Source organism: Triturus cristatus, chromosome 1_1 (genome assembly GCF_964204655.1).
Source record: "Triturus cristatus chromosome 1_1, aTriCri1.1, whole genome shotgun sequence".
NCBI classification, from domain to species: Eukaryota; Metazoa; Chordata; class Amphibia; order Caudata; family Salamandridae; genus Triturus; species Triturus cristatus.
In genome coordinates, this window is record NC_140579.1 from 128901778 (window position 1) to 128927770 (window position 25993).

General features: G+C 51.3%; 3 protein-coding genes and 1 long non-coding RNA gene across 5 annotated transcripts in view; 3 read left to right on the forward strand and 1 right to left on the reverse strand.

Moving 5' to 3' along the window:
• Positions 1-18314, forward strand: part of LOC146869773 (E3 ubiquitin-protein ligase TRIM39-like) — a 171713-nt gene extending 153399 nt beyond the window's left edge. For both annotated transcript variants that reach the window (XM_085614927.1, XM_085614941.1), the window contains one exon: positions 17616-18314. In XM_085614927.1, the coding sequence (XP_085471053.1) occupies positions 17616-18160 (545 nt within the window). In that variant the 3' untranslated portion in view covers positions 18161-18314. The remainder of the gene's footprint in view (positions 1-17615) is intronic.
• Positions 1-25993, reverse strand: part of LOC146869774 (uncharacterized) — a 228315-nt gene that overhangs the window by 128171 nt on the left and 74151 nt on the right. The gene's annotated exons all lie outside the window — the stretch shown is intronic.
• Positions 4723-8600, forward strand: LOC146869775 (uncharacterized). The gene has a single exon (XM_085614956.1). The coding sequence runs from the start codon at positions 4844-4846 to the stop codon at positions 6182-6184; it is 1341 nt and encodes a 446-aa protein (XP_085471082.1). The 5' UTR covers positions 4723-4843; the 3' UTR covers positions 6185-8600.
• LOC146869776 (uncharacterized) lies at positions 10177-14588 on the forward strand. Its single transcript, XM_085614968.1, has one exon. The coding sequence runs from the start codon at positions 12377-12379 to the stop codon at positions 13715-13717; it is 1341 nt and encodes a 446-aa protein (XP_085471094.1). The 5' UTR covers positions 10177-12376; the 3' UTR covers positions 13718-14588.

Genomic DNA, 25993 nt, shown 5'->3' on the forward strand with positions numbered 1-25993 from the left:
AGTACTTGCCAGGGAGGGAGGAGCCAAACAACAGCGGCGCCCGGACCCGGCCAAGATGGAGGACCAGCCCGTCCCGCACCGAGAAGCAGGTGAGGAGGGGGCGGTCAGCAGCGGCGGTCTGGGGCGCGCGCGGGGGCAGGGCTGCAGGGAAGATCCAAGAGCGCTGGGCGCTGGAGCGAGAGCTCGGGAAAGTGCGAGTGCAGGCACAAAGAATTAAAAGCAGCAAAGTCTCGTGAGGCGATGTTGCTCCCGGAGACGCTTCAGGAGATTAGTGGCAGGAAGCAGGAGTGAAGGCACTCTCTAGCGTCCGCCAGAAGTACTTGCCAGGGAGGGAGGAGCCAAACAACAGCGACGCGGCGCCCGGACCCGGCCAAGATGGAGGACCAGCCCGTCCCGCACCGAGAAGCAGGTGAGGAGGGGGCGGTCAGCAGCGGCGGTCTGGGGCGCGCGCGGGGGCAGGGCTGCAGGGAAGATCCAAGAGCGCTGGGCGCTGGAGCGAGAGCTCGGGAAAGTGCGAGTGCAGGCACAAAGAATTAAAAGCAGCAAAGTCTCGTGAGGCGATGTTGCTCCCGGAGACGCTTCGGGAGATTAGTGGCAGGAAGCAGGAAAACTAAAACAGTAAAACGTCAGCCTAGATAGCAAGCAGCCCTGATATCATTTTTCATGTGTCTAAGAACTTCACACTTACTATTAAAGATAAAGAAAAGCTAAAAGCAGTCACGGTATCAAAAGAGACTGAAGATGGGAGCAGTCACGGTATGACTGAGATGGGAGCAGTCACGGTATGACTGAGATGGGAGCTGTCACGGTATGACTGAGATGGGAGCTGTCACGGTATGGCTGAGATGGGAGCAGTCCCGGTTTGACTGAGATGGGAGCAGTCCCGGTTTGACTGAGATGGGAGCAGTCACGGTATGACAGATGGGAGCAGTCACGGTATGACAGATGGGAGCAGTCACGGTATGACAGATGGGAGCAGTCACGGTATGACAGATGGGAGCACTCACGGTATGAGAGAGATGGGAGCAGTCACGGTATGAGAGAGATGGGAGCAGTCACGGTATGATAGATGGGAGCAGTCACGGTATGATAGATGGGAGCAGTCACGGTATGACAGATGGGAGAAGTCACGGTATGACAGATGGGAGCAGTCACGGTATGACAGATGGGAGCACTCACGGTATGACTGAGATGGGAGCAGTCACGGTATGACTAAAATGGGAGCTGTCACGGTATGACTAAGATGGGAGCTCTCACAATGTTCATGACAGTTCCTTAGACTCTGCACATCTCTCACCTCTATGCAGCTCACCACCTCCAGAATAGCCCAACACATTATTTACTCAAACCTCTAAACAGTTACACAGTCCCAGCACAACCACCACTATCTAGATGCCATCTGCACAGAGCACCAGTCTCTGCACGCCCAAAACTCCAAGCAACCCACTTTCCGCACAGCCCTACAATCCAAGAAGGGATCTACCCTACATGCATACCTCTATACTCAGGCATACTCTTTGCACAGCGTAACACTGTCCACATTCCTTCACAGCATAATCAAGTCTCTGCACAGCACAAATCTCTGCACAGCCTAGTCCAATCTCTGCACCACAGCCCCAATCCACACACAGCAATCAAGTCTCTGCACAGCGGCAATCTCTGCACCACAGACCCAATCCATACACAGTATAGTCAAGTCTCTGCACAGAAGCAATCTCTGCACAGCCTAGTCCAATCTGCACCACAGCCCCAATCCATACACAGCATACTCAAGTCTCTGCACAGCAGCAATCTCTGCACAGCCTAGTCCAATCTCTGCACCACAGCCCCAATCCATACACAGCATAGTCAAGTCTCTGCACAGCAGCAATCTCTGCACAGTTTAGTCCAATCTCTACACCACAGCCCCAATCCATACACAGCATAGACAAGTCTCTGCGCAGCGGCAATCTCTGCACATCCTAGTCCAATCTCTGCACCACAGCCCCAATCCCAACACCGCATAATCAAGTCTCTGCACCTCCTCAATCCCAACACAGCATAGTCAAGTCTCTGCACAGCAGCAATCTCTGCACAGCCTAGTCCAATCTCTGCACCACAGCCCCAATCCATACACAGCATAGTCAAGTCTCTGCACAGCCTAGTCCAATCTCTGCACCACAGCCCCAATCCATACACAGCATAGTCAAGTCTCTGCACAGCAGCAATCTCTGCACATCCTAGTCCAATCTCTGCACCACAGCCCCAAACCATACACAGCATAGTCTTGTCTCTGCACAGCCTAGTCCAGTCTCTGCACCACAGCCCCAATCCATACACAGCATAATCAAGTCTCTGCACCACCTCAATGCCAACACAGCATAAAGTCTCTGCACAGCGGCAATCTCTGCACAGCCTAGTCCAATCTCTGCACCACAGCCCCAATCCATACACAGCATAGTCAAGTCTCTGCACAGCAGCAATCTCTGCACAGCCTAGTCCAATCTTTGCACCACAACCCCAATCCATACACAGCATAGTCAAGTCTCTGCACCACCTCAATCCCAACACAGCAAAGTCAAGTCTCTGCACAGCCTAGTCCAATCTCTGCACAACAGCCCCAATCCATACACAGCATAGTCAAGTCTCTGCACAGCAGCAATCTCTGCACAGCCTAGTCCGATCTCTGCACCACAGCCCAATCCATACACAGCATAGTCAAGTCTCTGCACAGCCTAGTTTTATCTCTGCACCGCAGCCCCAATCCCAACACAGCATAATCAAGTCTCTGCATCTCCTCAATCCCAACACAGCATAGTCAAGTCTGTGCACAGCAGCAATCTCTGCACAGCCTAGTCCAATCTCTGCACCACAGCTCCAATCCATACACAGCACAGTCAAGTCTCTGCACAGCAGCAATCTCTGCACAGCCTAGTCCAATCTCTGCACCACAGCCCCAATCCATACACAGCATATTCTTGTCTCTGCACAGCCTAGTCCAATGTCTGCACCACAGCCCCAATCCATATACAGCATAGTAAAGTATCTGCACAGCGACAATCTCTGCACAGCCTGGTCCAATCTCTCCACCACAGCCCCAACACAGCATAATCAAGTCTCTGCACCACCTCAATCCCAACACAGCATAGTCAAGTCTGCACAGCAGCAATCTCTGCACAGCCTAGTCCAATCTCTGCACCACAGCCCCAATCCATACACAGCATAGTCAAGTCTCTGCACAGCAGCAATCTCTGCACATCCTAGTCCAATCTCTGCACCACAGCCCCAATCCCAACACAGCATATTCAAGTCTCTGCACCTCCTCAATCCCAACACAGCATAGTCAAGTCTCTGCACAGCAGCAATTTCTGCACAGCCTAGTCCAATCTCTGCACCACAGCCCCAATCCATACACAGCATAGTCAAGTCTCTGCACAGCCTAGTCCAATCTCTGCACCACAGCCCCAATCCATACACAGCATAGTCAAGTCTCTGCACAGCAGCAATCTCTGCACAGCCTAGTCCAATCTCTGCACCACAGCCCCAAACCATACACAGCATAGTCTTGTCTCTGCACAGCCTAGTCCAGTCTCTACACCACAGCCCCAATCCATACACAGCATAATCAAGTCTCTGCACCACCTCAATGCCACACAGCATAAAGTCTCTGCACAGCGACAATCTCTGCACAGCCTAGTCCACTCTCTGCACCACAGCCCCAATCCATACACAGCATAGTCAAGTCTCTGCACAGCAGCAATCTCTGCACAGCCTAGTCCAATCTTTGCACCACAACACCAATCCATACACAGCATAGTCAAGTCTCTGCACTTTCAATCCATGCACAGCATAGTCCAAGCTCTGCACGCATCGGTCCCTGCACAGCATAATGCAATCTGCACAACCTCAATCCCTGCACAACATAGTCTAATCTCTGCACAGCCGACGTCTCTACACAGCGTGGTCCAATCTCTGCACAGCCGACGTCCCTAGACAGCATAGTCCAGTCCCTGCACAAACCTCAATCCCTCACAGCACTTGGCTCTGCACTCCCTTATCGCCATACAGTGCCCGCTGCCTCCTCCCCGCGCTCCCAGATGTTTCTTTCCACCGCCTCACCAGTGCTCCACTCTGGTTCATATTTGAGAGTCCAGCGCTCCAGCGCTCCTTGTCTATATCAGATGTGCCTGCTTGCATCATCACGTTGAAATAACCAGATATTATGGGATTGATATCTGGTAAGTTTTAAAACATTGCATCAGAGTCCTAACCAACCAGGGCTGCGTGAATCGGTGTCAGGAATAGGCCTGCCTCCATTGGCCCACTGTGCAGGAACCTGAAAATGAGGTTTGTTGGGTTGTGATTAAATCTACATTAAAAATCCACCATGAATGCTCAATTTAGAAATAAAAAAGGAAGAACATGGCCTTTCAGTTCGTTATATAATCAAATGAAATAAGAACCCGGGCCGGGTAGGCAAAGCCGGACCCATTAGAGGCCCGGGCAAAACGCCGTCCGGGGGCGGCGCCCCTCCCCCGGCCACCCCGTCCCGCATTTACATAAGGGCTAGGCCGACGGGGGCCAGGATTGGCCCCCGATGGCGCGAGCAAGCCCCCCCCAATCAGGGGGCGAGCACAGGGGCCAGGGGGGGGGATAAAAGGGGGACACAGGGTCCAGTGGAGTCACAAATCCCCCCCCCCGGGCCAAGGATTTCCCTATCCCATACAACGGCCCTAATGGTACACGGGAGAGCAGTAATTTGAAGTCAGTCAAAGACAACCCCGAGGTAGCAAAACAAAAGGTGGAAAAGGAAGTTGGGTTGGGCCGGGTGGCGGGTCCTTTCCCCACCCCACCGCTAGAGGACATGATGATATCCCCGCTGGGCTTAGTCCCCAAGAAAGAGCCAGGCAAATTCCGTTTGATTCACCACCTTTCATACCCGGAGGGGGAGTCGGTCAACGACTGGTTGGAGCAGGGAGCATGCTCGGTGGCCTATGCATCAGTTGACGATGCAGTGGACCTGGTTAGACAGGAGGGGGCGGGGGCCCTAATGGCCAAGTCAGACATAGAATCAGCATTCAGACTGCTGCCAGTGCACCCAGACAGCTACCATTTGTTGGGTTTTAGACTGGATGGGGGCTACTACTACGATAGGTGCCTCCCCATGGGCTGCTCAATCTCGTGTGCGCATTTCGAGGCCTTTAGCAGCTTCTTGGAGTGGGAGCTGGGCCAGCGGACACCGAGAGGGGGGCGTGTCCACTACTTGGATGACTTTTTGTTCGTGGGTAGGGCAGACACAGAGGACTGTGCCAATCTCCTCAGTAGTTTCGGGGCGTTGACGCAGGAACTAGGCATCCCGTTAGCTCACGAGAAAACCGAGGGTCCCACAACGAAACTGACGTTCTTGGGGATAGAGCTGGACTCAGTGGCAGGGACATGCAAGCTGCCAACCGAAAAGGTAGCGGACATGCTTAGCGACATACGTAGGTTGAGACACCAAAAGAAGGCGACTCTGGGAGAGTTACAACAGCTACTGGGGAAACTAAACTTTGCCATGAGGGTAATTCCCGCAGGGCGCGCATTCGCCCGGCGGCTAGCCTGGCTTACGAGGGGCTTGACAAAGAGGCATCACAGGGTTCGCATTACACAGGGAGTGAGGGACGACCTGGTCCAATGGGAGAGTTTTCTGACAGATTTCAATGGCACCCTAATCTGGCGGGCCCCCTGGGTCCTGGCCAGCGAGTTGGAACTCTACACTGACGCGGCGGGGGGGTACGGCTTCGGGGCACTACTGGGGACGGCGTGGTCGGCAGGGGCATGGCCGGAGGCGTGGCACGCCTCCGGGCTAACCGCAAACCTATCACTGCTAGAGCTTTTCCCCATAGTTATAGCCTTCCACATCTGGGCCCCCCAACTAGCAAATAGGCAGATCACACTGTGGTCAGACAACCACGCAGTGGTGCAGGCAATCAACACAGGAGCGGCACGATGCCCAGCTGTGGCGACCCTTCTGAGGAAGTTAGTGGGCTGCCAATTGAAAGGCAACATTGCACTGAGGGCTAGGCACATTCCGGGTGTGGAAAACTTAGTGGCGGATGCTATTTCTCGTTTCCAGTGGGAAAGATTCAGGAAGCTGGCCCCGGGCGCAGACAGAAGGATGACCCCGATGCCGGAGGAAGCATGGGCATGGGTGGAAGCGGTTTGAGATGGTTGCTGGATAATGCACTGGCCCCAAAGACCAACAGCCGTTCCAGGAAGTGCTGGGAGACTTTCAGGGCCAAAGCAGGGCTAAAGAGGGGACAATGGGCCAGGAAAAGGGAAATCCTAGAATTCATCGACTGGGCCTTCAGGGAAGGGAAGTCAAAATCCTGGGCGCAAGCGCACTTAAGTGCAGTAGCATATTACACAAAAATGGCAGGGCGAGACGACCAAACAGGGGCGTTTGAATGTCGGATGGCTATGAAAGGGTGGGGTAGGTTACAGCGGGCACCAGAGGAAGTGAGGCGCCCCATCCACTTCAAATTACTTCAGGCGATGCTGGGGGCCCTGGCCGGAATATGCTCCTCGAGGCACGAAGTCTCATTGTTCCGGGCAGCGTTTGCAGTGGCATTCTTCGGGGCATACAGGGTCAGCGAGTTGGTAGCCCCTTCAGTGGTGGACGCGGGAGCAGCATGCATACAGAGGAAGGGGGTGGTCATGCAGGACAGCCACATGGACATACTGCTAAGGAGGTCCAAGACGGACCAGACGGGCAAGGGAGTATGGTCCAGACTGTACTGCACGAATGACGCAGATCATTGCCCAGTGTGTCTACTAAGAGGGCATCTAGAGAGCAAGCAGGGGAAGAAGGGGCCATTATTCCAGCACAGAGATGGGTCTTTTCTCAGCCGTTTTCAGTTTATAGCGGTAATGAGGAAGACTTTAGAAGCTCTGGGTATCCCCGCACGGGAATATGGGTCGCACTCATTTAGAATTGGGGCGGCCACCACGGCAGCGGAGCTGGGCATGGGCGTAATTAAGGGGATAGGGCATTGGGCATCCGGCGCTTACAAGCGGTACATACGCCCATCAATATACTAAGACCCTAAGACCACCCCCCCCCCCCCACCCCTCTCTTCCAGATCCGAGCGCTGCACGAAGGAAGGTGTGGATCGTGGGGCACTCTTACGTTACACGGGCGCAGCGGTGGCCAGCGGCCAGACGGGACTTTGGCGGAATATGGCTACGGGACACCGACATAGAATGGTGGGGGCGCCCCAGGATGAGATGGGGAAATCTGCTGTCCGTGGTGCGGGAGGCATTACAGCGGGGCAGCAGGCCAGACGCAGTGGTGGTCCACTTGGGCGGGAATGACTTGGCAGCAATGGGGCGGAAGGCACTCCTGGAAGACATGCAGAAGGGCCTCACGGCAGTAGCACGCATGGTACGCCCCGCAGACATAATTTTTTCTGAAATCATAGTGCGGAACGCCTGGCGGGGGCAATTGACCTGGGAGCGGTGGAAATGTCTAGGAGGAAACTCAATATTACCATGGCAGAAGTATGCAAGGCAAATGGCTGGGGTTTCGTACGACATGGGTTCATAAACTTAAGATCCCCGGGGTATCACAGGGAAGACGGAGTTCACCTCACAGGGGTGGGGATGGATATGTTTCTGCTGAATATTGTAGGGGTTCTGGAACAGAGGGGTTTCCTATGACAGTCAGGCAGGGTAGGAGTCGGTTGGGGGGGAGCTCCCTCTGATCGAGAAACCATAGGGAGCGTGGCGGAGCTAGACGGACTAAATTAACAAACGAAAGGGGAGAACCCATTAGAAGATAGATGAGAGGCCCTCGCAGTGCCTTGGGGATGCCGCACGGCAGGGGCACTGAGGGAGCCAAAAGGGCGGCTCGCCGCCAGCAAAGACTAGAGACAATGCTCTCCCCATGACCCTTGGGATGCCTCACGGCAGTGGCTCAGAAGGAGACAAAAGCAAAGGACCCAGTCACAAGAAATTAAAGTAGATACGCAAGGAAGGCCCTTGGGATGCCAGCCGGCAGGGGCCTCTGGGTGAAGGGAGGGCCCACGTAAGGGCACAGGGCGAGCGGGACGGCACTTGCGGCCCAGACCGGTCCAAACGGAGACCCGCCTAATCGGTAGCAAGCTGAAGCCTAGACCCGGAAGCAGGAAACACAAAAAGGGTTCCCTCCCCTCCCAGGTGATCGATAAAGCTGGGTCAAGAATAATAATGCAACATGTACATAACCATGAACAATGTGATACAAATGTATAAAGTGTTATTATGCGAATAAACTGCGACCTTTTCAGGCACCCAACAAAAGTTGTCAGTGGTGATTTGAGGTAGCAGAGCATAGCTGGATGGTACGAGGGGGGAAGCGGGGAGGGGAGATTCGCCGCCTGGATGGGGTTAGAACCCGGGCCGGGTAGGCAAAGCCGGACCCATTAGAGGCCCGGGCAAAACGCCGTCCGGGGGCGGCGCCCCTCCCCCGGCCACCCCCGGCCCGCATTTACATAAGGGCTAGGCCGACGGGGGCCAGGATTGGCCCCCGATGGCGCGAGCAAGCCCCCCCCAATCAGGGGGCGAGCACAGGGGCCAGGGGGGGGGGATAAAAGGGGGACACAGATGGGAGCAGTCACAGTATGACAGATGGGAGAAGTCACGGTATGACAGATGGGAGCAGTCACGGTATGACAGATGGGAGCACTCACGGTATGACAGATGGGAGCACTCACGGTATGACTGAGATGGGAGCAGTCACGGTATGACTAAAATGGGAGCTGTCACGGTATGACTAAGATGGGAGCTCTCACAATGTTCATGACAGTTCCTTAGACTCTGCACATCTCTCACCTCTATGCAGCTCACCACCTCCAGAATAGCCCAACACATTATTTACTCAAACCTCTAAACAGTTACACAGTCCCAGCACAACCACCACTATCTAGATGCCATCTGCACAGAGCACCAGTCTCTGCACGCCCAAAACTCCAAGCAACCCACTTTCCGCACAGCCCTACAATCCAAGAAGGGATCTACCCTACATGCATACCTCTATACTCAGGCATACTCTTTGCACAGCGTAACACTGTCCACATTCCTTCACAGCATAATCAAGTCTCTGCACAGCACAAATCTCTGCACAGCCTAGTCCAATCTCTGCACCACAGCCCCAATCCACACACAGCAATCAAGTCTCTGCACAGCGGCAATCTCTGCACCACAGACCCAATCCATACACAGTATAGTCAAGTCTCTGCACAGAAGCAATCTCTGCACAGCCTAGTCCAATCTGCACCACAGCCCCAATCCATACACAGCATACTCAAGTCTCTGCACAGCAGCAATCTCTGCACAGCCTAGTCCAATCTCTGCACCACAGCCCCAATCCATACACAGCATAGTCAAGTCTCTGCACAGCAGCAATCTCTGCACAGTTTAGTCCAATCTCTACACCACAGCCCCAATCCATACACAGCATAGACAAGTCTCTGCGCAGCGGCAATCTCTGCACATCCTAGTCCAATCTCTGCACCACAGCCCCAATCCCAACACCGCATAATCAAGTCTCTGCACCTCCTCAATCCCAACACAGCATAGTCAAGTCTCTGCACAGCAGCAATCTCTGCACAGCCTAGTCCAATCTCTGCACCACAGCCCCAATCCATACACAGCATAGTCAAGTCTCTGCACAGCCTAGTCCAATCTCTGCACCACAGCCCCAATCCATACACAGCATAGTCAAGTCTCTGCACAGCAGCAATCTCTGCACATCCTAGTCCAATCTCTGCACCACAGCCCCAAACCATACACAGCATAGTCTTGTCTCTGCACAGCCTAGTCCAGTCTCTGCACCACAGCCCCAATCCATACACAGCATAATCAAGTCTCTGCACCACCTCAATGCCAACACAGCATAAAGTCTCTGCACAGCGGCAATCTCTGCACAGCCTAGTCCAATCTCTGCACCACAGCCCCAATCCATACACAGCATAGTCAAGTCTCTGCACAGCAGCAATCTCTGCACAGCCTAGTCCAATCTTTGCACCACAACCCCAATCCATACACAGCATAGTCAAGTCTCTGCACCACCTCAATCCCAACACAGCAAAGTCAAGTCTCTGCACAGCCTAGTCCAATCTCTGCACAACAGCCCCAATCCATACACAGCATAGTCAAGTCTCTGCACAGCAGCAATCTCTGCACAGCCTAGTCCGATCTCTGCACCACAGCCCAATCCATACACAGCATAGTCAAGTCTCTGCACAGCCTAGTTTTATCTCTGCACCGCAGCCCCAATCCCAACACAGCATAATCAAGTCTCTGCATCTCCTCAATCCCAACACAGCATAGTCAAGTCTGTGCACAGCAGCAATCTCTGCACAGCCTAGTCCAATCTCTGCACCACAGCTCCAATCCATACACAGCACAGTCAAGTCTCTGCACAGCAGCAATCTCTGCACAGCCTAGTCCAATCTCTGCACCACAGCCCCAATCCATACACAGCATATTCTTGTCTCTGCACAGCCTAGTCCAATGTCTGCACCACAGCCCCAATCCATATACAGCATAGTAAAGTATCTGCACAGCGACAATCTCTGCACAGCCTGGTCCAATCTCTCCACCACAGCCCCAACACAGCATAATCAAGTCTCTGCACCACCTCAATCCCAACACAGCATAGTCAAGTCTGCACAGCAGCAATCTCTGCACAGCCTAGTCCAATCTCTGCACCACAGCCCCAATCCATACACAGCATAGTCAAGTCTCTGCACAGCAGCAATCTCTGCACATCCTAGTCCAATCTCTGCACCACAGCCCCAATCCCAACACAGCATATTCAAGTCTCTGCACCTCCTCAATCCCAACACAGCATAGTCAAGTCTCTGCACAGCAGCAATTTCTGCACAGCCTAGTCCAATCTCTGCACCACAGCCCCAATCCATACACAGCATAGTCAAGTCTCTGCACAGCCTAGTCCAATCTCTGCACCACAGCCCCAATCCATACACAGCATAGTCAAGTCTCTGCACAGCAGCAATCTCTGCACAGCCTAGTCCAATCTCTGCACCACAGCCCCAAACCATACACAGCATAGTCTTGTCTCTGCACAGCCTAGTCCAGTCTCTACACCACAGCCCCAATCCATACACAGCATAATCAAGTCTCTGCACCACCTCAATGCCACACAGCATAAAGTCTCTGCACAGCGGCAATCTCTGCACAGCCTAGTCCACTCTCTGCACCACAGCCCCAATCCATACACAGCATAGTCAAGTCTCTGCACAGCAGCAATCTCTGCACAGCCTAGTCCAATCTTTGCACCACAACACCAATCCATACACAGCATAGTCAAGTCTCTGCACTTTCAATCCATGCACAGCATAGTCCAAGCTCTGCACGCATCGGTCCCTGCACAGCATAATGCAATCTGCACAACCTCAATCCCTGCACAACATAGTCTAATCTCTGCACAGCCGACGTCTCTACACAGCGTGGTCCAATCTCTGCACAGCCGACGTCCCTAGACAGCATAGTCCAGTCCCTGCACAAACCTCAATCCCTCACAGCACTTGGCTCTGCACTCCCTTATCGCCATACAGTGCCCGCTGCCTCCTCCCCGCGCTCCCAGATGTTTCTTTCCACCGCCTCACCAGTGCTCCACTCTGGTTCATATTTGAGAGTCCAGCGCTCCAGCGCTCCTTGTCTATATCAGATGTGCCTGCTTGCATCATCACGTTGAAATAACCAGATATTATGGGATTGATATCTGGTAAGTTTTAAAACATTGCATCAGAGTCCTAACCAACCAGGGCTGCGTGAATCGGTGTCAGGAATAGGCCTGCCTCCATTGGCCCACTGTGCAGGAACCTGAAAATGAGGTTTGTTGGGTTGTGATTAAATCTACATTAAAAATCCACCATGAATGCTCAATTTAGAAATAAAAAAGGAAGAACATGGCCTTTCAGTTCGTTATATAATCAAATGAAATAAGAACCCGGGCCGGGTAGGCAAAGCCGGACCCATTAGAGGCCCGGGCAAAACGCCGTCCGGGGGCGGCGCCCCTCCCCCGGCCACCCCGTCCCGCATTTACATAAGGGCTAGGCCGACGGGGGCCAGGATTGGCCCCCGATGGCGCGAGCAAGCCCCCCCCAATCAGGGGGCGAGCACAGGGGCCAGGGGGGGGGATAAAAGGGGGACACAGGGTCCAGTGGAGTCACAAATCCCCCCCCCCCGGGCCAAGGATTTCCCTATCCCATACAACGGCCCTAATGGTACACGGGAGAGCAGTAATTTGAAGTCAGTCAAAGACAACCCCGAGGTAGCAAAACAAAAGGTGGAAAAGGAAGTTGGGTTGGGCCGGGTGGCGGGTCCTTTCCCCACCCCACCGCTAGAGGACATGATGATATCCCCGCTGGGCTTAGTCCCCAAGAAAGAGCCAGGCAAATTCCGTTTGATTCACCACCTTTCATACCCGGAGGGGGAGTCGGTCAACGACTGGTTGGAGCAGGGAGCATGCTCGGTGGCCTATGCATCAGTTGACGATGCAGTGGACCTGGTTAGACAGGAGGGGGCGGGGGCCCTAATGGCCAAGTCAGACATAGAATCAGCATTCAGACTGCTGCCAGTGCACCCAGACAGCTACCATTTGTTGGGTTTTAGACTGGATGGGGGCTACTACTACGATAGGTGCCTCCCCATGGGCTGCTCAATCTCGTGTGCGCATTTCGAGGCCTTTAGCAGCTTCTTGGAGTGGGAGCTGGGCCAGCGGACACCGAGAGGGGGGCGTGTCCACTACTTGGATGACTTTTTGTTCGTGGGTAGGGCAGACACAGAGGACTGTGCCAATCTCCTCAGTAGTTTCGGGGCGTTGACGCAGGAACTAGGCATCCCGTTAGCTCACGAGAAAACCGAGGGTCCCACAACGAAACTGACGTTCTTGGGGATAGAGCTGGACTCAGTGGCAGGGACATGCAAGCTGCCAACCGAAAAGGTAGCGGACATGCTTAGCGACATACGTAGGTTGAGACACCAAAAGAAGGCGACTCTGGGAGAGTTACAACAGCTACTGGGGAAACTAAACTTTGCCATGAGGGTAATTCCCGCAGGGCGCGCATTCGCCCGGCGGCTAGCCTGGCTTACGAGCGGCTTGACAAAGAGGCATCACAGGGTTCGCATTACACAGGGAGTGAGGGACGACCTGGTCCAATGGGAGAGTTTTCTGACAGATTTCAATGGCACCCTAATCTGGCGGGCCCCCTGGGTCCTGGCCAGTGAGTTGGAACTCTACACTGACGCGGCGGGGGGGTACGGCTTCGGGGCACTACTGGGGACGGCGTGGTCGGCAGGGGCATGGCCGGAGGCGTGGCACGCCTCCGGGCTAACCGCAAACCTATCACTGCTAGAGCTTTTCCCCATAGTTATAGCCTTCCACATCTGGGCCCCCCAACTAGCAAATAGGCAGATCACACTGTGGTCAGACAACCACGCAGTGGTGCAGGCAATCAACACAGGAGCGGCACGATGCCCAGCTGTGGCGACCCTTCTGAGGAAGTTAGTGGGCTGCCAATTGAAAGGCAACATTGCACTGAGGGCTAGGCACATTCCGGGTGTGGAAAACTTAGTGGCGGATGCTATTTCTCGTTTCCAGTGGGAAAGATTCAGGAAGCTGGCCCCGGGCGCAGACAGAAGGATGACCCCGATGCCGGAGGAAGCATGGGCATGGGTGGAAGCGGTTTGAGATGGTTGCTGGATAATGCACTGGCCCCAAAGACCAACAGCCGTTACAGGAAGTGCTGGGAGACTTTCAGGGCCAAAGCAGGGCTAAAGAGGGGACAATGGGCCAGGAAAAGGGAAATCCTAGAATTCATCGACTGGGCCTTCAGGGAAGGGAAGTCAAAATCCTGGGCGCAAGCGCACTTAAGTGCAGTAGCATATTACACAAAAATGGCAGGGCGAGACGACCAAACAGGGGCGTTTGAATGTCGGATGGCTATGAAAGGGTGGGGTAGGTTACAGCGGGCACCAGAGGAAGTGAGGCGCCCCATCCACTTCAAATTACTTCAGGCGATGCTGGGGGCCCTGGCCGGAATATGCTCCTCGAGGCACGAAGTCTCATTGTTCCGGGCAGCGTTTGCAGTGGCATTCTTCGGGGCATACAGGGTCAGCGAGTTGGTAGCCCCTTCAGTGGTGGACGCGGGAGCAGCATGCATACAGAGGAAGGGGGTGGTCATGCAGGACAGCCACATGGACATACTGCTAAGGAGGTCCAAGACGGACCAGACGGGCAAGGGAGTATGGTCCAGACTGTACTGCACGAATGACGCAGATCATTGCCCAGTGTGTCTACTAAGAGGGCATCTAGAGAGCAAGCAGGGGAAGAAGGGGCCATTATTCCAGCACAGAGATGGGTCTTTTCTCAGCCGTTTTCAGTTTATAGCGGTAATGAGGAAGACTTTAGAAGCTCTGGGTCTCCCCGCACGGGAATATGGGTCGCACTCATTTAGAATTGGGGCGGCCACCACGGCAGCGGAGCTGGGCATGGGCGTAATTAAGGGGATAGGGCATTGGGCATCCGGCGCTTACAAGCGGTACATACGCCTATCAATATACTAAGACCCTAAGACCACCCCCCCCCCCCCCCCCCCCCCCTCTCTTCCAGATCCGAGCGCTGCACGAAGGAAGGTGTGGATCGTGGGGCACTCTTACGTTACACGGGCGCAGCGGTGGCCAGCGGCCAGACGGGACTTTGGCGGAATATGGCTACGGGACACCGACATAGAATGGTGGGGGCGCCCCAGGATGAGATGGGGAAATCTGCTGTCCGTGGTGCGGGAGGCATTACAGCGGGGCAGCAGGCCAGACGCAGTGGTGGTCCACTTGGGCGGGAATGACTTGGCAGCAATGGGGCGGAAGGCACTCCTGGAAGACATGCAGAAGGGCCTCACGGCAGTAGCACGCATGGTACGCCCCGCAGACATAATTTTTTCTGAAATCATAGTGCGGAACGCCTGGCGGGGGCAATTGACCTGGGAGCGGTGGAAATGTCTAGGAGGAAACTCAATATTACCATGGCAGAAGTATGCAAGGCAAATGGCTGGGGTTTCGTACGACATGGGTTCATAAACTTAAGATCCCCGGGGTATCACAGGGAAGACGGAGTTCACCTCACAGGGGTGGGGATGGATATGTTTCTGCTGAATATTGTAGGGGTTCTGGAACAGAGGGGTTTCCTATGACAGTCAGGCAGGGTAGGAGTCGGTTGGGGGGGAGCTCCCTCTGATCGAGAAACCATAGGGAGCGTGGCGGAGCTAGACGGACTAAATTAACAAACGAAAGGGGAGAACCCATTAGAAGATAGATGAGAGGCTCTCGCAGTGCCTTGGGGATGCCGCACGGCAGGGGCACTGAGGGAGCCAAAAGGGCGGCTCGCCGCCAGCAAAGACTAGAGACAATGCTCTCCCCATGACCCTTGGGATGCCTCACGGCAGTGGCTCAGAAGGAGACAAAAGCAAAGGACCCAGTCACAAGAAATTAAAGTAGATACGCAAGGAAGGCCCTTGGGATGCCAGCCGGCAGGGGCCTCTGGGTGAAGGGAGGGCCCACGTAAGGGCACAGGGCGAGCGGGACGGCACTTGCGGCCCAGACCGGTCCAAACGGAGACCCGCCTAATCGGTAGCAAGCTGAAGCCTAGACCCGGAAGCAGGAAACACAAAAAGGGTTCCCTCCCCTCCCAGGTGATCGATAAAGCTGGGTCAAGAATAATAATGCAACATGTACATAACCATGAACAATGTGATACAAATGTATAAAGTGTTATTATGCGAATAAACTGCGACCTTTTCAGGCACCCAACAAAAGTTGTCAGTGGTGATTTGAGGTAGCAGAGCATAGCTGGATGGTACGAGGGGGGAAGCGGGGAGGGGAGATTCGCCGCCTGGATGGGGTTAGAACCCGGGCCGGGTAGGCAAAGCCGGACCCATTAGAGGCCCGGGCAAAACGCCGTCCGGGGGCGGCGCCCCTCCCCCGGCCACCCCCGGCCCGCATTTACATAAGGGCTAGGCCGACGGGGGCCAGGATTGGCCCCCGATGGCGCGAGCAAGCCCCCCCCAATCAGGGGGCGAGCACAGGGGCCAGGGGGGGGATAAAAGGGGGACACAGGGTCCAGTGGAGTCACAAATCCCCCCCCCCGGGCCAAGGACAAGGAAAGAAGAATCCCACCCACCCACCCCTAAGAGTCGGGCGTCGCAGCTGCAAGGTGGAGGGTAGCGGAGCTAGACGGACTAAATTAACAAACGAAAGGGGAGAACCCATTAGAAGATAGATGAGAGGCTCTCGCAGTGCCTTGGGGATGCCGCACGGCAGAGGCACTGAGGGAGCCAAAAGGGCGGCACGCCGCCAGCAAAGACTAGAGACAATGCTCTCCCCATGACCCTTGGGATGCCTCACGGCAGGGGCTCAGAAGGAGACAAAAGCAAAGGACCCAGTCACAAGAAATTGAAGTAGATACGCAAGGAAGGCCCTTGGAATGCCAGCCGGCAGGGGCCTCTGGGTGAAGGGAGGGCCCACGTAAGGGCACAGGGCGAGCGGGACGGCACTTGCGGCCCAGACCGGTCCAAACGGAGACCCGCCTAATCGGTAGCAAGCTGAAGCCTAGACCCGGAAGCAGGAAACACAAAAAGGGTTCCCTCCCCTCCCAGGTGATCGATAAAGCTGGGTCAAAAATAATAATGCAACATGTACATAACCATGAACAATGTGATACAAATGTATAAAGTGTTATTATGCGAATAAACTGCGACCTTTTCAGGCACCCAACAAAAGTTGTCAGTGGTGATTTGAGGTAGCAGAGCATAGCTGGATGGTACGAGGGGGGAAGCGGGGAGGGGAGATTCACCGCCTGGATGGGGTTAAGCGTGTTTGACTGGAGGTAGCCATATGCACGTGGACTCCTTCGTTTGAGACATTTCTGCCATGGAGTTTGCTTCTCCATATTTCTCCCATATTTTGGTTTTCGATTTTTAAACAACAGCCTGTTTTTCGTGAATCTGTATCATTGTCAGCAGAGAGTCCTGCAGAAATGTGACCTTATGGTGCTTATGGGCAAGAACCTGGAGACGGAAATTACTATCTCACTGCTAAAGAGGGGAACTTGGGTGGAATGCCACTATAGCGGAATGAAGAGGTGGGGGGTCGGGGAGGCGCTGAGGGGTTTCCGCTGTATCCCAACTCTCTTTATAATTGAGTGCCATAAAACCATATAATCAGTGTATTGATTTGAATCAGTTACTTACGCTGATTATGTTGAGAACCTGTGTACTTGCATTTCGTATTTGTTCCTCTTGTGATGTTAGAACATAGAACCAGGCAGTGCAGAGCCTCAGAGATCCTGCCATTCGGGCCCCTCCCCTGGCTTGTGCCTTTTTCCCCCCGCACTGGAGCATTTTATTTCTGATAAAGAAGCCATTGAAGGAGGTGAAGTGCGAGCCCTGTGTGATTTATTGGTAGAGTGTGTATGGATACAAGGCTAGGGGTGTTGTGCTGTTGTGAGCACCTGCCTGTGGGTCCTCTGTGGTTGGGGGAGTTGTTACTACTGTGAGTGGTTGATAAACTCTGACCTCTGCTTCTCTCTCCTGCAGCTGCGGTGACCCTGGATCCGGACACCGCTCATCCCTGGCTCTTCCTGTCCGAGGACGGAAGGAGCGTTATGCTGGAAGACCGAGCACAGGATCTGCCCGACACGCCCCAGAGATTCACGAAACACGTCATTGTCCTGGGGAGAGAGAGGCTGAGCTCCGGGAGGCATTACTGGGAGGTGGAGGTGGGGGGCAAGACGGGCTGGGACCTGGGGGTGTGTGACGAGGCTGTGAGCAGGAAGGGGCAGATCACACTATCACCCAAGGATGGATTCTGGACAGTAGTGCTCAGAGATTGTAAATACCAAGCCTTTACCTCCTCTCCCATCCTCCTGACCCCCCGTGTGCCCCCCCGGGCTGTGGGTCTCTTCTTGGACTATGAGGCGGGCAGGCTCTTGGTGTACAATGTGACTGACCGGTCTCTGCTCTTCACCTTCTCTGGGGCCTCCTTCCCCCTCATCCTGCGGCCCTACTTCTGTCCAGGTCTCAACGATGAAGGGATGAATGCGGGGGCGCTGCGGATCCTGCCAGGGACAGGGTGGGAGTGAAGACAGGACTGGCTATAGAAGACTATGCTACACTAGGGAACAACTGCTTTATATTGGTAAGAAGGATGCCAGGGGGGCTCATAAAATTATGGTTGCAAATGACAGTACTCTTGCAGATGGCCAGTCCTTGTGTGCATTAAAATGTGAAAAATCACGAAGTGTCAACCATGATAGAACGTGCCAACTTAGATGTACTGTTCTTAACCGAAACGTGGACTAGTAGTGATACCACAGTAGAACTGGGGTTTGCATGCCCAGAAGGCTATAAAATGTTTCATAAGCCCAGGATATCAGGGAGGGGGGGGGGGGGGAGTTGGGGTGATCTTTAAAGAGATCTGGGACTTCTCTCCACTACACATTGATGATGTTGAGGGCATTGAACTACTAGGCTTCTCATTACAAGAGGAAAGATACTAACCGGGATAATCTGTTATAGGCCCCCGAGTTTAAATACTCAATACCAAGCTTTGTTTGATACCCTCACAAATTTGACCCTAAACCACTCAAGGATGATCATATAGGGGGACTTTAACCTCGAGGATAATGGGAACTCAGGGTCCCACCTCGGAGATCTAACACAAATCTGCGAGAATATTAATCTGCGCCAGCTTGTGCATCAGCCAACCCACCAGGGAGGACACACCCTGGACCTTCTGTTCGCAAACTGTAGGGAGACAGAGGTGATTGAGGTATTACCTCAACATTGGACTGATCACGTTTTAATCCATTTTAAGATTACACTGCCTAGCTTAGTTAATAATAGAAATCAGTCAACAACTTACTGTAAGGGTCGAGAATGGGACAAACAATTGAGAAACAGAACACACCCGATTTTCCCAGCACAGAATCTTTTTTCTCAACCAACTCGGTAGAGAAAAACAACCAAATCTACTGTAATTATATAAGTAGTACTCTAGATCCGATTATTCCCATAAAAAGGCTGAAGAACAGAAAGAAACCCTCGGCCCCTTGGAATAGCGAGGAGCTAAGACTAATGCAGAAAAATCGCAAACAAGAAGAGAGGAAATGGAGGAGGTCGTATGCGGAATCAGATAAAAGGGAACTGAAACTGCTACAGGCCTCGTATAAGGAAGACATTTCCAAGTCCAAAGCGGAATACTATGCAAGAATTATTGTGCAAGCACCTAATAGTACAAGAACACTATTTGGTATTATAAAAGACCTAGCCAATCCTGTCTGTATGGGTAACAAGGTAACTGCAACACAGAATCTCTGTGATGATGTCTCCGCCCATTTTGAGGATAAAATTAATAAGATTGTTGGGGGTCTAACTGTAAATAATAACAGTGGTCTGGAGGAGGGAAATGAGCTATCTCAGACACCCGCTGCAGGGCAACAGACTGAGATACTGTATGGCTGTCAGTTGACGGCCTTAGAGTGTTTCCAAACTCTTACTGAGGACACATTTAATAGCCTCACCTATTGTGTGTCCTCGGTCTCTCCACTAGATCCCCTCCCACATAGGATATGGAAAGAGTTCCAGTTGGAATTATTTCCGTGGCTGCGACAGATTTGCTGTCAGTCACTGGAAAATGGAATCATCCCCGAAGCTTGGAAACAGGCAGTGGTGACTCCACTGCTTAAGAAACCATCTTTGGACCCTATAAGCCTTCTGAGCTTTAGACCAATATCTTTTACCCCACCCAGTAAAAATTCTGGAGAGGGGAGTCAGTAAATCCTTGTCCTTATTTCTAGAAGAAAATCACCTACTAGATAAGGACCAATTTGTATTTCGACCAGAACATGGAACCGAGACGGCTCTGGTGACTGTATTGGACAACCTGAGGATGCGTGCCAACAATGGTAATTCACCTGTTCTAGTATTGCTAGACATGTCGGCCGCATTCGACACAGTGAACCACAAGACACTGCTTGAGAGACTAGAGAACATAGGAGTAAGAGGGCTGGCACTGAAGTGGCTGCAATCCTATTTGATGGGCAGACAACAGGCAGTGCCATTCCGTCGTTTACATCCTCCAAGACTATTGTGTGTCATGGGGTGTCACAGGGCTCAGCAATAAGCCCCATTCTGTTTAACATCTATCTGCGGTCCCTGATTCCTATTATTAAATCTTTTGGAATAGACACAGTCAACTATGCAGATGACACACAATTAGTGTTCTCTATGGAGGGAAACCAAGCAGTGTCGTTAGAAACGTTTCAGGAGTGCATGCGACAGACCTCCAATTGGCTGAGGACAAACTGCTTACAATTTAATGGTGGAAAAACGGAGGTTGTATACTGTTCTGTGGTAAATATTCTTTTTTACCTAATACTGAATTTCATACGGAATCTTTAAAATAAAATAAAAATAGCTCAGAATAACAAGAGGCAGAATCCGTGGTATAAGAGGTTTTCTAAATGGGCTTTATTCCATAAAAAATGGCCGACTCGAGTCGCGGCCTTCAGGTTCCGTCACCACGAGGGTTCAGGAAGTGAAGTACAATACTTTATTGACAGACATGCATTTTTATAATAAGTACATTACAATGAAACGAATGTAGAAGGCGTAACATTTGATAAGAAAAGTGACATAACAGGTACGTAATTGAAACTAGGCGTAATAAGGAATAAAAGAAACATGATTGGTTAGGATTATCAGACATAGGTGGATCTATAAGATAATACTTGGCATAGATGCGCGCGCAGCAGCATGACGTGTGAGTGACGTGCAACTAGGGGGTGAAGGGGACTTGACATTTAGCTCTACATGTGGAGACGAGAAGTCTGGGGGGTCAAGTCAACCTAATCCCAAATCATATCTAACATCCTATGTTTAGAGAACTATGTTATCCACAAGGAAGGACTCTCGGACAGAATCTAGTCTATACTGACTGTGTGCGTGCACAAACGCCTAAGTGTCTATATGAGATGCGAGGGGCAGAAAACTTTCCATGGCAGCAGGGCTATGAATCACTTGCAGGAGGACGGAAAGGCTGAGTCCTTTGCTTGTGAGCTAAAGGAAATGTTTACCTAAATCACTAGACAGGAATGCATCGGCTGAAGAGCAAAATAGATAATTCGAAGGTGAAATACAGCTTCTTGGCAGGCAGGCGAAAACTGGCCGAGGCAGGCACCGTTAGCTGCACAGGGAGTAGGACAAAGTTCATGGATACAGATGCGAGCTCAAACTGATGCTGTCAGAGGCAGAGAGCAGGGAAAGGCTTTGAGGACAGAATCGGGCCTACTCTGCCTGAACTGCAAAAATGGAGTAACTTAGCCATAAAAAGTCGGTGGCCTTTCATACTTAGGAATCGAATATCCAGCCCATTCATGGCGGATCTGACAGAGAACATGTCGACGGTAGACACACGTATGTTTGCGTCTTAGAAACTGGAACTGGAGGGAACATACATGTACTTGTAACATGCATATAGAACCGTTGGGGTCCAAGATAGGGGACATAGCTGATCAGGAAAATCCACATTTCCACATTCCCTCCTTGTCCCCTACTTGCCCTTCAAGAGATATCAATCTTCATCATTCCATCGATTTGCTCATGGAGCATCATTTCTTCTTCCTTCTTCTTCCGGTATTTTGAACGAGAACTGTGATATGGAATGCATGATGTGGCACACAGACCACAAATCGCTGGTCCACATTGCAGGCATAAACAACAACTGAAAAGCATAAGAAGGCCAATACCTAGGAAGGATAGAACTCTCCATCCCCAGGCTGATATCACACTCCAAAACCACCCGAACCACGTCCAAGTGCCTGGATTTTCGTGTATCTGGCTTACAATCTTATGAAGGCGTGTTATAGCTTTATATACAGATGGCGAATTTTCTGGTATGAATATGCAGCAGCTGGATCCGATGACCCTGCAAGCTCCGCCCCTATCGGCCAGGATGACGTCAAGGACAAGACGATTCTGGAGAACAACAATTCTCATCACTGATTGTTCCTCTGTCAGATTGCCTAGGGCGGCTATAGTCTCGTTTACTACAGCTTCAAGAGTCTTGGTGAGTCTGCGTATCAGCTTACTATTTGATATGGTACCTATATAGGGAAAGATACCTTTATTGAAATCTACATACTTGTCCCATGCCGTCTCAGTATAATCGACAACTGGGAGATCTCTACGCTCTCTTTTGTGTACTAAATGAACATTTCGATAATAATCAGGGGGAGCTAGGAAAACAGGTGGCAGAAGGAATGCTATGTAACAGGTACCATCCCAATCTAGAGGCAGACGCATATATGCCGTCTGACCACATATAAAGTAAGAATGGCGAGAAGCTCTAAATGAGGATTTACCTTGATCACTATATTCTACTGTAGTAACGCATTGGCTATGGCCCATATGTATGGAACCAACTTTTCTCACACATAAGTCACCCTTAACTGGAAATACAGACATAGTGGGCAGAATTAGTTCAACTTCGGATTTGACATTCAAAATCATAAGATTAGGCTTAAAATTACCTAATTTATACACTTCATTTTCTAATTCAGTTCCTGTTCTACTGGGGTGACCCTCCTTATTAGGGTGACAGACTTTGAATAAAACTAGATTCAGATTTCCCCATATCCAATGTTGTTGGTAAACTGCTGTGTCTGGGTCTATGGAATTTAATAAACTAAACCATGCTCCACAGGAGCCATTGTGTGTGAACGGATGTGGAAAGAAAGGCAGAACTCCTTTGTTATTCTGATAGGGAGGGAGTCGGCCACACACCCAACAATTGGTGGCATTACTAGTCTGATGGGAATGATGTAACATACTAATGAATGTGTTATTGCGCAGCGCAAGTCTATAGGACAACTCATGTGGGGGTAGGTCACTAAAAGAATGTTCATCAGTTATATTGAAAGCACGTTTAGAAACAGGATAATACATATGCAACAATATACTTGCAGTAACTATTAAAAAACTCAAGGAAAACAAAATTAATAAAGTCACAATACAGTGGCTACGCAGTAATTTACAATAAGCATGTCGTTTCATTATGATTCTGGACTCTACATCATTCAGACCTAAGGGATACATGTCGGGACAGATTCAACCGCTTCACCTTGGAGAGGACTTAAACAATCAAATCGTCCGACAGTTTGGATCTGGACCTGAGTTTCTGCTTATAGAATTCGGTGCTACTGGCCTCAGCCAAGGGTAGCTTTGAGTCAATGGGGGAAGACACACGGGGAGTACTGTTTGTGTCAGGAGGAAGTCCATGAAATTTCTTGATATGGCTGGAATGCACCCAGCCTTTTCTTCCTTCGATCTTCACAGCTGTTCTGGTCGTCAGCAGGACCAACTTAGGAAGCCTCCACCTTGGCTCCAGTTGGGTTTTCCGATCGAAATTCCTGACGAGAACATAATCGCCGGGAATTACATCATGAGGTTTCACCTCGGTGTTGTCGGGAAAAGCTGCGACTACCTGTGAACGACAAGATTGTAGTGCAGACATCAAGGAAGCCAGGTAATCTGTCAGCATATTACAGTCAACATCAGTTATTTTACGGGGTATAGGCGTCCCCCACATATTCGGTGGTCTACCAAAGATCACTTCATAAGGGGATAGCCCTGCTCGAGAGTGTGCTACCATTCTCATGTAAAATAGTGCAACTGGTAAGGCTACTATCCAGTCAACACCTTTCTCCTTACATATTTTAGACAATCTGATTTTCAAAGTTTGATTATGTCGTTCCACGAGACCTGCTGCCTCGGGGTGTCGGACACAGTGGAATTTCCACTGATATCCCAACAAAAGTGAGACATGTTTCATTAATTCGGATGAGAAAGGCTGGCCGTTATCTGAATATACAACACGTGGTAGCCCGTACCGTGGGAAGAATTCTCGAACTAACTGTTTGGCAGTAGTCGGGGCCGTGTAATCTGATACGGGGTACGCCTCTGTCCAACGGGAGAGAGCGCAGACAACTACGAGAACATATTTGAATCCTCGACAACGTTCCATCTGAATATAATCCATCTGGAGGACTTCAAAAGGATGGTCAGGAGGCTGAAATCCACCCTGCTCTACGGGAACACCCTTTCCTGGATTGAACTGACAACATATCATACAGGTACGAACTTTTTGTTTAGCTGCTGCTCGTAAATGTTTGTTGAACCAAATGTGCTGAATGCTGTCTAGCATAGCCTTCTCTCCTAAATGTGCTGGACTGTGAACTGTAGCTATAATGGCTTGAACCATGGAATCAGGGAGAAACCATACAGATTTCTCCTTCGTCATCCATCCTTGATCTGTCTGGATCCCTCCTAGTTCAGTCCACTTCTTTATTTCTTCTGCTGTGGCATGTGTCTGTATGTCAATTACGTCAAGTGCGGGATCCTTAATTGTCATACATTGTGTTGGTGCCTGAACTATTGGCTTTGTCATGTCTAATGTGCGATTCTGAGCAGTCTGTTTAGCTGTTCTGTCAGCTAAATCATTGCCTTGAGAAATGATATCAGTAACCTTCGTGTGTGCTTTACATTTCATAATCGATATAGCAGTGGGTAGATGTATTGCGTCTAACAAGGCATGAATGAGGGGTCCGTGCTGAATGTGGGCACCATGGGAGGTTAAATAACCTCTCTCTCGCCACAGCACGCCGAAGTCGTGTACAACTCCGAATGCATAACGTGAGTCAGTGTATACATTAACTTTCTTATTTGTGGCTTGAATACAGGCTTGTGTTAGAGCAATAAGTTCTGCTGCTTGGGCTGACAAAGTATCTATACAATTTGTCTCAATAACTTCAGTGTCTGTTGTGACTGCATACGCGGCCACTAAATCTCCTGTACTTGTTCTCATGCACGATCCGTCTACATACAACGTCAGGTCTGGATCTAACAATGGAACGTCTGTCAAGTCTTGTCTAGGTTTCGTCTTTATTTCAATGATTTCAACACAATCATGAGCTAGTGGGTCTGTTCCAATTACAGGTAATAGTGTAGCAGGATTCAATGTATTACACCGTCGGATCTCTATGTGTGGTTGAAACAATGTCAGTTCATAACCGGTAAGTCTTGCTATGGTCAAGTGTTGTGTCTGTGTTCGGTTCACAAGAACCTCTACTGCATGTGGTACTTGTACTGTCAATGGGTGTCCTAATACTATGGCATCGCTTTGTCTGATTGCTAAAGCTGTCGCTGCCACTGATTTCAGGCATGCAGGCAAAGCCTGAGCTACGGGATCTAATGTACTGGAAAAATAAGCACATGGCTTGCGTGATCCTGCTTGATCCTGAGTGAGTACTGACAAGGCAGTACCTTCGCGTTCTGTAACAAAGAGTGTAAAATGTTTGCTATAACATGGTGTTGCTAAAACAGGTGCTTGACATAAAGCTTCCTTTAGGCTTTCAAAAGCTTGTGTATGTTCCTGAGTCCAAGGGAGAACAGTCGATGTGGCTGCCTCCTGTGTGGTTAACTGAATGAGTGGTTTTGCTAGAAATGCGTACTGAGGGATCCACTGCCTACAATATGAAGTGAGGCCTATGAAAGCCCGCACCTCCTTTTGTGTCTGGGGTATTGACATGTTAGCAATTAACTGGATGCGATCTGGTGTAAGCTGCCTTCCCTCCTTGGACAGCGAGTGACCAAGATAAATAACTCGCTGGACACAGAATTGCAGCTTAGAAGGAGACACCTTGTGCCCCTTGTCGGCTAGGAAATGTAAAACTGTCAGAGAAGCTTTTTCACATTCTGGCTCGCTTCTCGCTGTGATCAGCAGATCATCGACATATTGAAGCAGTGCAGTATTGACTGGCATGTGGATACTGTCAAGTTCTCGTTTCAGTGCTTGGCTGTAAATGCTGGGGCTTTCTGTGAATCCTTGGGGAGCGCGTGAGAATTTAAAACTGCGC